We start from the raw sequence: 12,875 nt of genomic DNA on the forward strand, positions 1-12,875 counted from the left end.
AGCTTACTACCTTAAGATGGAGCTTTCCTATGAGAGGATGAAAACATCGAAGTAAGCAGACTTGAAATTATTATGGGCAAATTCATAGGCCAAAAGATTATCTTAACAGCTTTTTTTTTTTTTTTTAAAGATTTTATTTATTTATTCATGAGAGACAGAGAGAGAGAGAGAAAGAGAGAGAGAGGGAGATAGGGGCAGAGACATAGGCAGAGGGAGAAAGAAGCAGGCTCCATGCAGGAAGCCCGATGTGGGACTCGATCCCAGGACTCCAGGATCATACCCTGGGCTGAAGGCAGGCGCTAAACCGCTGAACCACCCAGGCATTCCTCATAACAGTTTGTTACTGACTTTTTTCTCATACCTTCTGAGAGTTTGGGAAATAGAGGAAATAATGGCAAAGGAAGCATTAGTTAGTTTCTTATCCATTCATGAATATTTCTTTTAAGAAAGACCTGTTTTTAGCTATTTTTTATGTTTTTAAAAGAGGCAGAGGGGCTTGCTTCCTTTTGGAAAAATTATCATTATAGCATTTTTCTATCAGATGGTGAGGGACTTTGAATCATCCAAAAACCACTCTATAAATTTTAACTTTTTAAATTAATTATTTATTTATTATGGAACGCTTCATGAATTTGCATGTCATCCTTGAGCAGGGGCCATGCTAATCTTCTTTGTATCTTTCCAATTTTAGTATATGTGCTGGTGAAGTGAGCACTTGGCTTTTTAAATTTAGAGAGAAGATTACTTTGGGGGCACCTGGCTAGCTCAGTCGGTAGAGCATGCAGCTCTTGATCTCAGGGTTGTGAGTTTGAGCCCCACGTGTGGTGTAGTTTACTTCCTTAAAAAATTTTTTTTAAAAGAGTTTTAGAAAGAAGATTACTTTGCAAAATTTGAATTAGAAAAAATCTCCATTGAGAACTCTGATGTGTAGGATCAAGTATAAACTCCTTGCCTTGTGTGAAATAAATGCTGGCAGTAATCTGGCCCTTAGGCAGATTAGCTGCTGTTAATTCTGCACGAGTCCTGCTCATTGGTCAGATTCGTAAATTAAACATTCCCTTAAGACTCCTTAATGATCTTCCCCATCATCACCTGCCTCTTTGTCTTCCTCCTCTCTTTCTCCTAGCTGTCCACATCTCACTGTTGTTGGCTTAAGTTCTGTCTTATAAAGAGATGCCTAACTTGACCATCCAGACCCACAGTGATCATACCTTTTCTGAACCTGTGTGGTACTTCCTGTGTCATGCTTTTATGTCTTTACTGTTTTTTGTTTATCTTTTAAAGTGTGTGTCTCATTTCCCCAACTAACCAACTTGAAAGCAGGAACTAGGCTGTATATATTTTGGGCTTCTGTAATAACTGGTGCAGTACTCACATTATTTTAGGTGTGAATTAAATGCTTGTTGCTTATATTTATTGATTTCAAATAGAAGTAATAGGAAGTAGTTGGCAGTGATTAGCATATTATTTGTGTCTAATCAGGTTCTTCTAAAATGATGTAATAGTTCTAATGCCTTTGCCATTCTATGTAGGAGGCTAATTTACTAGCCTTTTCTGGGTGGCATGGGACAGTCTCAGGAGTAGTATTGTCACTGTTTCTTTACTGTTTGTACTCTTACCACTTACTTCTCCATGCTCAGTTCATTGTATTGATGAAAAGTATCAATGGCATTTGAGTTAATTGGGGGTTTGCTTTTTTCCTCTTCTGAGAACATGAGTACCTTGTTCATTTAACATTTGGTAATTAGCTTATTTTCTTGAGCATGCTTCAGAGAGGATACCGAATTGAGTACTAGGGATCTCCTGGCCAACAATGTCTTAGGGAGCTGAATATTTTCAGTACTATATACTGGGAATTAGGATCTCATCTCCCTTTATTGGAAGTTATCAGGGTTGTTTTTTAAAAAATTCAGATCACAAAATTGTCATCAAGTTTACTTAGTTTTTATAAAGGGTGACACTCAAAATAGAAAAAACTTTTTACCACTTTGCTAGAAATAAGTCAAAGTGGGGGATAACCTCCTTTGGCCTATCAGTTTGATCTCTTTTTTGTTTGTTTGCATAATTAAGTGAAGAGTGAATCATCTTTTAAAATTTTTTTTAAGGTTTTTTTTTTTTAATTTTTATTTATTTATGATAGTCACAGAGAGAGAGAGAGAAAGAGAGAGGGGCAGAGACATAGGCAGAGGGAGAAGCAGGCTCCATGCACTGGGAGCCCAACGTGGGATTCCATCCCGGGTTTCCAGGATCGCACCCTGGGCCAAAGGCAGGCGCTAAACCACTGCGCCACCCAGGGATCCCTCATCTTTTAAAATTGATTAGGATTTTCATTGCTCAAATATATTGTAGTTTAAAAAATGTAATATTCTTCTAAAGCAGTGAATGGCAAACTTTTTTGATAAGAGACAGATAGTAAATATCTTAAGGCTTTGTGGGCTGTACAGTGTCTGTTGTAACTACTCAATTCTGCTTATGTAGAGAAAGTGGTCAGAGATAATATATAAATGAGGTTGCATGGCAGCATTCCAATAAAACTAACAAAAGTAGATGGCAGACCAGATTTGATCCATAGGCTATAGTTCATCAGCGCTTGTTCTAAGAACAATTTTTTTCTGAAGAACAAGTTCTTTTTGAAAACATCTAGGGGAAAGCAAAATCTCTGGTGTTTAGACCTTTCTGTTTATTTCTTAGTAAAGATGACCTTATTTCTCTTACCTTTAGAAACTTGGACACTGCTCCTGAATTAGGCCTTCTTAGTGAGGCTACAGTTACCTATAGAATAGAAGTTTCCTTTTGTACCAGTGGACAGCCGTAGGTTACTACCTTGAAGTGTTATCATTGCTCGCTAGTTTGGAAGAGTGTCAGCCCCAGAGCTATTCTTATTTCTTATTCTGGACTTTTTGAATGGCTAGATGAGATTTGGGGCTATTACATAGTTTTGTACTGTTCTTCAGATAACCAGAGCAATAGACACAAACTTGAGCCTCATGGCTTCACAAGACATGGGACATCTCCCTGCTCTTTGTGGGGGTCTTGGTCTTTCCTAGGTAAATGTCTCATTTCACCCTACGTAGGACTTTAGGAAAAACTTAGTAGTATCATTTGTTTGCAACTTCAGGGTAAGTGTCTGGTTTTCTGGGCCATGGCCCAGAATCTGAGAATCTTCTATCCTAAGGTTGGGGTGAGAGCCCTAAGGTCATTCATTTTCTGGATTTCTTGAGGAAGCTCTGTTTTATCAGTTCTTTGTGACATGAGTCATAATATAGAAACTAGTCCTCAAGATTTATTTCAGTAATATTAATTACTTATCTTGGGTTTCACATAGGAGGTCTGGAGGCCAATTTACCACTCAGTTATGCAGTGAGTTTCCTACTGTTCTCAAAATTCTCAGGTGGTCCAGCCCGGGTAGCTCCGCGGTTTAGTGCCGCCTTTGGCCCAGGGAGCGATCCTGGAGTCCCAGGATCGAGTCCCACATTGGGCTCCCTGCATGGAACCTGCTTCTCCCTCTGCTTGTGTCTCTGCCTCTCTGTATCTCTCATGATTGAATAAATTAAAAAAAATTTTTTTTTTTAATTAAAAAAAAAAGGAGCAGCCCGAGTGCCTCAGTGGTTTGGTGCTGCCTTCAGCCCAGGGCCTGATCCTAGAGACCCAGGATCGAGTCCCACATCAGGGTCCCTGCATGGAGCCTGCTTCTCCCTCTGCCTGTGTCTCTGCCTCTCTCTTTCTGTGTCTCTCATGAATAAATAAATAAAATCTTAAAAAAAAAAAATCTCAGATGGTCCACTTTGGAGAGTAGGGTTAAGGGGCTGTGGCTTGGACCTCTGTCTTCAACTCTAGCCCCAATACTTTGATCTATTTTATTCTCTTGAGAAAAAAATGGTTCTGTGGAGATCACAGTGGCAGGTGCTCATTTGGGAGGCATTTGCCTCTGTACATCATTAGTTTTAGGGACCTGTGAGGATATTCCATTGGATCTTTAGGCTCTTCTTTAGTAGACATTAGTGTCAAAGGGACTGTGAGCACTATGAATTCACATTCTGAATTCTCGTGAATGTGTGTTTAAAAAATTTTAAAAAGAATGCAAAGACCATTCTGTTTCAATGTGAGCAACAGAAGTGGCTATGGGTATTTACTCATTCACTCAGCGGAAAACAGTATGCCTGCTATGTGTAAGGCACATTTTAGACTCAGAAAATCCAGAGGTGAAGCTTACATTCCATTATTCCTGCCTGTCCCCAATAGCTTTTCAAGCTCTCAGAGGAGTGTTAGGTTGGGATCCCAGAGTGCCAAACTGTATGGTGGCGAAATAGCTTTGAACTAAAGAGGGTGTACCTTGTCCTGTCTTCTGATGCTCTTAGGGAGCATTGCTTTCTGTGTCCATAAGTTGCCTGTCCTTGAGCCTTTGCTTTCTCTCCTCAAGGCTTGTCAGTGATATGTCTGTCTTCTTCAGACAGGAACAGGGCTCCAGTCAGATCCGACTATGCTTACAGGTCCTGAGAGCCATTCAGAAACTAGCCCGTGAGTCATCCATCATGGCACGAGAAACGTGGGAAGTCTTACTATTGTTTCTTCTGCAGATTAATGACATACTTCTAGCCCCGCCAACTGTTCAAGGTCTGTTTATGTTTTTTCTAATTTATATCTGAGCTCTGGATACAGTTCACTTTAAACTGAATGAATAATAGACTCAGTGGGGATTTACAATTTGGCATGACATTTGACAAACCAAAGTTAACGGTTCTTAGAATAGAAGCCCTCATAGGCACAATACAAGATTATTTTACCTTCACTGATGATTTTGCTAATGTAAGGAGAGACTCAGTGCATTAATGCATATTTGATAATGATAGGAACAGTAGGTTGTGTAGTTTATAGGATAGAGCCTATATAAGAAACAGTTAACTGAAGTAGAACCTGTCAGTATTGTACCTGATTACAAAGTAGTTATCAAAGTAGATGCTGAAAACTTGACAGCTACAGAACGTATTTTGTTCAGCAGATGAAACCTATAAGGTCTTTAAGGGTTCTATTTGGAAGTATGACAATATGCCATTCATTACCTTGTCATTAAGAAGCCTCCAGTTGTATGCCTTCAGACTGTATTTTAGAAGCCCTTTTGTGTATTTTATAGCACAGTGTACACAGGCTGAAAGTTGATATTCTAGTTCTAGGTTCCTTTGTTGCCTATTCATCTGTGTAGTCTCTTTGCTAGTGGACATGCAAGTGTGCTGGTGATCTCACACTAATGGAGTGTCCAGGAAAGGATCTAAAGGAAATCACAGAATTCCACTGTTGAAAGTGACTCCATAGTAGGAATACCTTTTCAGTTACTGACAATAGTAGCCAGTCATGGACTCATTAGCTCTTTGGTACATAGTCTCCATGCCAGGGATCTCAACAACTCAAAGGAAGTAATTTTTCCCTTTCTGGGGCCCAGTATTGTTGAAACTTCAGTTTTGCTTATTTGAAATATGCATCCTTATAACTTTTCCTACTAATCCCAAGTTTGCCTTGTGGAGCTATGCAGAGTATAGACCACTGCTTCTCTCCCTAGTTCGGGGCTCAGAGCAGAGGAACAAGTTTGTTTTTCGTGAATGAGGCTCCGTCCTGCACAGCACTCATCCTCTTGCTCCTTTCTTTGTCTCCCTTTCCCCTGAAGGGCAGCTTTCAAATACCTGAAAGTTTTACAATGGAGTTTGAAGGTAGAAAGATCTGTATATTTATTTGCTGTGATTCCTTCACTTACTATGTAAACTGGGACGAGTTACTTAAATTTTCTCATCTGAGTTTTCTCTTCTTCAAAATGGGTTTAATTAATAATTGGTAGAAGATATAATATTGCAGAATTAATGTGAAGAATATGTGAGGTCATGTACATAAACCAGTCGGCACAGAAACTGACCCAGTAATCACACATCATAGACATTTGTCCTTCCCCTTTTCCTCTTCGTCTGTCCTACTTGCTGGAAGATAAAGAGTTTTGATAAGAACCAAGCAGGGTGACTTGAATACTTTTTAAATGGTAATTGGTTGAGTAGTCATGATTTTCTCCATAAGAGCTCCTAAGAATTATTTCTCATTCTTACTTATTAAATGGCTACTTGAAAGTCAGAATTTAACATTGTAGTTACTTTGATTTTTTTTTTTTACCATTTATCCCAAATCAGTGAAGTAAAGATTTTTCTTTAAAAATAAGTATATCAAAGATGTTTTCTTTTTGTTGGTAAGGTGGCATTGCTGAGAATCTAGCAGAGAAGTTGATTGGTGTTCTCTTTGAGGTTTGGTTACTAGCTTGTACTCGGTGCTTTCCAACACCTCCTTATTGGAAAACCGCCAAGGAGATGGTGGCAAACTGGAGGCACCACCCGGCAGTGGTGGAGCAGTGGAGCAAGGTCACCTGTGCCCTCACTTCAAGGTAGGTTACCGTCATCCATTTACCTTCCTTCATCCACCCAGCTTAAGGCACCTTTCCCCTAGTTCTGTGTCTTTCTGGGATTTGTGGAATATGTTGTGAAAAGCCCGTATCCTGTGTCTGTTATTACTTGTATTTTAGTGACAGAATCGAGCCACGTTTTAAAAATAGATGCAGCAATTTGGCTACTGCCTGGCATATTTAAAACCTTTCAGATTAAGCAAGTATGGAAAAGCAAATACATTCTGTACCCTGCCTCCCTTGCCAAAATCCCATTCTTAATCTGATTACTAAAATATTCATGATTATTATGTTAAAGAAACCATAGAAAGGTATAAAAGAAAAAAGTTATTAGAAATTGTATTATATATGTTTATACATAATTTTACAGAAATGAGACTGTACTATAACATGCTATATTATAACCAAAATAGGTAGTTTGTTATGATAATTTTACCTTTTTTACCATTTATATGTAGTACCATGACTATTCTATGACTAAACTTCAGGTTGTATTATTTTTTTTTTTTCAGGTTGTATTATTTTTCAAACTCATTTTTTTTCATTTCAACTCTATATTTTATTTATTTATTTTTTTAATTTTTATTTATTTATGATAGTCACAGAGAGAGAGAGAGAGAGAGGGGCAGAGACATAGGCAGAGGGAGAGGGAGAAGCAGGCTCCATGCACCGGGAGCCTGACGTGGGACTCGATCCCGGGTCTCCAGGATCGTGCCCTGGGCCAAAGGCAGGCGCCAAACTGCTGCACCACCCAGGGATCCCCCTCAACTCTATATTTTAATATGTAACTCTAAAAGATGTGGATTCTTTTTAAGTGTAATCACAGTACTGATATCATACTAAAAATCTTGAGTCTTTTTTTTTTTTTTTAACAGTTCTTTAATATCAGCCATTCGATATTTAAATTTTCTTTTCTTTTTGGGCAGCCTGGGTGGCTTGGCGGTTTAGTGCCGCCTTCAGCCCAGGGCATGATCCTGGAGACCAGGGATCGAGTCCCGCGTCAGGCTCCCTGCATGGAGCCTGCTTCTCCCTCTGCCTGTGTCTCTTATGAATGAATGAATGAATGAATGAATGAATGAATCTTAAAATAATTTTTTTTCTTTTCTTTTTTTATGGTTGATTCCATTGAATAAAAACAAGCAGGGTTCACATATTGCATTTAGTTGACATTTTTTTTTTTAAATTTTTTTTTCAATTTATTTATTTATGATAGTCACAGAGAGAGAGAGAGAGGCAGAGACACAGGCAGAGGGAGAAGCAGGCTCCATGCACCGGGAGCCCGACGTGGGATTCGATCCCGGGTCTCCAGGATCGCACCCTGGGCCAAAGGCAGGCGCCAAACCGCTGCGCCACCCAGGGATCCCAGTTGACATGTTTCTTAAGTCTATCTTAAGCCATAGGTTCCTACTCTTTTTTTTCTTAAAGATTTTATTTATGAGCGATACAGAGAGAGAGGCAGAGACATAGGCAGAGGGAGAAGCAGGCTCCTTGAAGGAAGTTTGATGTGGGACTCGATCCCCGGACCCCAGGATCACGCCCTGAGCCAAAGGCAGACGTTCAACCGCTGAGCCATCCAGGCGTCCCTCTCAATTTTATTTCTTTACAGTAAAGTTTTTGTTATTGAAGAAACTGAGATGTTTGTCTTAGAATGTTTCTACTCTGAATTTTTCTCATTATGTCCTAATTGTGTTAATATATTTCTCTGTCCTCTGTATTTCCTGTCAGCTGGCAGTTATATCTAGAGACTTGATGTGATGTAGGGGGAAGGCAGTGTGGAGGCGGGGACAAATAATTTATAGGTAGCATTATGTATCAGAAAGTAGACTGGTCTTTTTCTGAGTTAGTAAAATGTTTACGTTTATAACTTTAACATTATTTAAAGTAAAAGATGGAGGTTTTGGAATATTCTGTTGATTCTGGTATATCTTAGTGAATGTCAAAATTAGAAAATAATACTTCTTTTTATCTTGCTTATAAAAGCAATACATAGAAAATTTGGATGACATAGGGAAAAATATCCATTACTTATAACCAATGTTAATGTTTTAATGTATTTTTTCCATTTCTCTTTATTACAAAAATTGAGATTATTTTATAGAGTATTATTTTTAATTTTGATGCGTCCCATTAATTACATTTGCCTTTTCCATTCTTAAATAAATCTCAAGATCATATTTTTAATGGCTTTGTAGTTTTTCATTATATAAGTGGCATTATAATTTATTTAATAATTTCTTTGTTTAGATATTCATGTTGTTCCCAGTATTTTACTTTAAAGATATTGTTGATATGAATACTTTATGCATAGTTTGTGTGTGTATTCTGGTTATTTCATTAAAATATAATTTCTAGATAAAAGATAATTGAGTCAAAGGAACTTTGAACAGTTTAAATACATTTGGAGTAGTACTACTAAATTAAGTAATTAAATTGTTGAATTACTTTTAAGGTACACCATAAATTCTGAACTTCATGCAAGTTATATAGCAGTTATTATGGATAAATTACAGCTAAGTTGTATTGAAGGAGTTTGCAGTGGGATGACTCTTAAAAATAATTTAAATATCAATTTATATTATAATTAAGCAAATAATGGTAGAAACGTAAAGCTGCATATATGATTATACAATTTACTATATATGTTATTTGCAATTATTTATAAATAAAATTTAAAAGTAATTTATAATTTTATAATTTGATTTGTAATTTTGTTATGAAATCATAAAATTATAGTTTATATATTACATATTAATGTTATAAAGCTATTATATATAAAAATAAGGTTATAATATGATATATATTTAATGTGTAATATATGTAATTTTATAATTTATGATACATTCATAATATAAATTGTATAACTTAAATTACAAAGATATATGTTACAAATAATAATTTTTAAAATAAACACATTATTCAAATGTTTAAAGGTTTTTTAAATCTTACAAAACTAGAAATCCCGTTTTTGTCTCTTATCAATGAGGGTTTTCATTTATCTTCTTTGAGGTATCATACACATGTCATCTATTTTCTTTTGTATTTCTCATCATATTTTAATGCTTAATACATATTTTAATATATTTTTCATTCTGTTAAGAAATGAACGTGGTGGTTTGCATATTTTTTGTATTCTAGATTGCTACGCTTTACATATGGTCCTTCATTTCCTCCATTTAAAGTTCCTGATGAAGATGCCAGTCTGATCCCTCCTGAAATGGATAATGAGTGTGTAGCACAGACATGGTTTCGCTTCTTACATATGTTAAGGTACTATTATTTAGTATTGTGTATGCTCTTTACTCCTATCTTAGGGCAGGAACCGTACTGTAACTTCTGTGTTGGTGCTCAGTGTGTGGCTGCTAAGTACAGCCCTCAGATGGAGCCACATTGGACAGTAGTCACATCTATATCATGTGCCTCTTGCTCTCTTGCTCCCAGCAGACTCAGGCTACCCTCAGCTGCGTTTAGTCTACACTCTAGAAGCTTGTCCCCTGTGTTATATGTAGCATTTGTTCTCTTGCCTACTGTTACATCCTGGATGATATCTCTCTCAGGACTCTGTTGCATTCTGTGGGACAGGAGAGTGCCTTGCTTCTCTATGTGACCAACACTACCTGGTCCATCTGGCCAGGAGGGCCTCTCCTCTAGTGGCCTTGTTTAAAATGTCGCTGAGGGTGATACAATAAAATTACACAGAGGGATAACTTGCTGCTTCCTGGTCTCTCTTTATAGTAATTCTATTCAGTTCAATTTTATTGCTGCTTGTTTTCTCTGTACTAGCTACATCCTTGTGTCCTATGGAACTTTTGTTCTGTTGCATACTGCCTTAATTCTTAAACCATTTCCTCTCCATATCCTCTCATTCTGGTTTGACTAGTCTCATTTTTCTGTTTGTGTATTAGTGATTCTAAATTACCCTTTTTATAAGTTAGGGATGTTAACTATTTTTTTTTTCCAGGTTGTAGTTTTTGTTTTTCATCTTTTAGTGATTTCAGTTTTTTTAAATGTCTTTTTCAACGATCATTTTCTGTTTCCTTTAAAATTAGAAAAGTCTTGGGGATCCCGGGGTGGCTCAGCAGTTTAGCGCCAGCCTTCGACCCAGGACATGATCCTGGACTCCCGGATCGAGTCCCACGTCGGGCTCCCTGCATGGAGCCTGCTTCTCCCTCTGCCTGTGTTTCTGCCTCTCTTTCTGTTTCTCATGAATAAATAAATAAAATCTAAAAAAAAAAAAAAAATAGAAAGGCTTTCTGTGTAATTAATTCTTTTTTCCTTTTTTGATAGTAATCCCGTGGATTTGAGTAACCCGGCCATTATAAGCTCTACTCCCAAATTTCAGGAACAGTTCTTAAATGTGAGCGGAATGCCACAAGAATTGAATCAGTATCCCTGCCTTAAACATCTGCCTCAAATATTTTTTCGTGCCATGCGTGGAATCAGCTGTCTAGTGGATGCATTCTTAGGTGAATTTTGTGTATGTTTCTAAATGTTTGGAGACCTACATGTAGATAACTCTAGAGTATGGATTTAGAAACATTATGGAAAGCCCAAAGAAAAAGATGAACAGCTTTGGTTGCAAATGACAAAGTAGGAAAAATTATTTGCAACAAATGTAATAGCTAGAACACTTCCATTGTCTTTATATAAATAGATCAAACAATGCTAAGAAAAAGAATAAGACTTGGTAGATAAATGGACAAAGGATATGAATAAGTGATTTGCAGAAGGGAAAAGTTCATTCTCCGTAGTAATCCAAGAAAATACAGATTAATATACGTTAGGTATGTGTCCCTGGGAATAAAATTACACCTTTTGTGAACCATTATTTTAAACCATTTTTCACATTTTAGGAATATGAAAAGTCAATATTTTTAACCTGAAAGGCAATGATATTTTATATCTATTTTTTTAAAACATTTATGTGCACTTGTTAATACATTACATAGGTAGTATATTAGTTCAAATTAAGTTTGGCTGCCACATAACAATAAAAAATACCAATGGTTTAAGCAAGATAATTATTTTCACATATGATAAGGGCAGAGCTAGGCAGTATAGGGCTGCTATCGCTGTTCCATCATTGTGAGGGACCCAGGGCTCTTCCATCTCTTGGCTCTCCATCCTTTGTGTACTCTCTCATGGGCCATGATGGTTAAATGAGTTCCAATCCTCCTTTTCAGGAATTAGGAAAGGAGGAGAGTTTATACTTGATTGGTCCTTTTAAGAAGAGTTCCTGGAAGACCCACCCCACAGTCATCTACTTCTTTATGGTCAGAACATGGCCACATCTATCTGTAAGGGAAGCTTGAAAATGTAGTTATTTATTTTGGGTAGCCATGTCCAGCTAAAATTTGTATTCAGTAACTTAGGAAGGAAGAGTGAATGGATACTGGGAGGCAGCTAGCAGTGTCTGCTGTAGTCTGTCCTGAGCCGTCACTGGTGTTGCTTGAGGAAGATTTTCTGACCATGTGTTTGAAACTATGAAGAATAACTCCATTTGTCTTTTTCTTAAAGGCATTTCTAGACCCCGATCAGACAGTGCTCCTCCAACACCCGTGAATAGATTAAGTATGCCTCAAAGCACTGCTGTCAGTACCACCCCACCACATAACCGGAGGCACCGGGCTGTTACTGTGAATAAGGCCACCATGAAGACAAGCACAGTAAGAGTTTTCATCTCCATTATTATGCTGTATAAAGTTGCCTTTTTAATCTGCCAACCTTTTAAAAAAGTCTTTCTTTTTTCTCAAACTTTTCTTGAGTGTGGATTTATTCTTGTACTCCTCCAACAGGTTAGTACTGCTCATGCCTCGAAAGTTCAGCACCAGACATCCTCCACCTCTCCTCTGTCAAGTCCCAATCAGACTAGTTCTGAACCCCGGCCACTGCCTGCCCCTCGAAGACCAAAGGTTAACAGCATCTTGAATCTCTTTGGATCATGGTTATTTGATGCAGCATTTGTTCACTGTAAACTTCATAATGGGATAAACAGAGACAGCAGCATGACTGGTAAATATTGCTCAAGAAATATGTTATCACTTTTTTCTTTTCTTTTTTTTCTTTTTAATTTTTCCTACCTGCAAGATTAATATGTATCTTAAAAAGCTTTCTGTCTCTGACCAAGCAGTGTCTTGTGTTTAACCCCTTCCAGCTACAGTAACAAATTTTTGAAAGTTTTCCTACCTGTCCTTTATATGTCTGTCTATGAGGTTTGGCTCTTGTCTGTTTTTATTAGGCACACTTTAGGTCAGCCACTTTTTGTTGAATCAAATTGCTTTACTTAGGTGGCCTGGAAGTTCCCTTCATGTCAGCCAGGATGATAATATTGATAGAAAGAATTAAATAAAGATTTTGACCAGAAATTTATTCACAAGAAGTGTTTTCTTAGATCCTGACAGCCATTCACTTATTAGTACATAAAAAAATTAGAAAATTTCTGCCT

General features: G+C 37.3%; 1 protein-coding gene and 1 non-coding gene across 8 annotated transcripts in view; one reads left to right on the forward strand and one right to left on the reverse strand.

The window, feature by feature from the left end:
* RALGAPB (Ral GTPase activating protein non-catalytic subunit beta) overlaps positions 1–12,875 on the forward strand; it is an 83,032-nt gene that overhangs the window by 16,566 nt on the left and 53,591 nt on the right. For all 7 annotated transcript variants that reach the window (XM_072801003.1, XM_072801008.1, XM_072801009.1 and 4 more), the window contains 6 exons: positions 4,451–4,614; positions 6,229–6,415; positions 9,569–9,700; positions 10,718–10,896; positions 11,948–12,096; positions 12,226–12,442. In XM_072801003.1, coding sequence (XP_072657104.1) covers positions 4,451–4,614; positions 6,229–6,415; positions 9,569–9,700; positions 10,718–10,896; positions 11,948–12,096; positions 12,226–12,442 — 1,028 coding nt within the window. The remainder of the gene's footprint in view (positions 1–4,450; positions 4,615–6,228; positions 6,416–9,568; positions 9,701–10,717; positions 10,897–11,947; positions 12,097–12,225; positions 12,443–12,875) is intronic.
* On the reverse strand, positions 609–715 carry LOC140618886 (U6 spliceosomal RNA). The gene has a single exon (XR_012018885.1). It is a non-coding gene; the product is annotated as a U6 spliceosomal RNA (small nuclear RNA).

This window comes from Canis lupus, chromosome 26 (genome assembly GCF_048164855.1).
Source record: "Canis lupus baileyi chromosome 26, mCanLup2.hap1, whole genome shotgun sequence".
Classification (NCBI taxonomy): domain Eukaryota; kingdom Metazoa; phylum Chordata; class Mammalia; order Carnivora; family Canidae; genus Canis; species Canis lupus.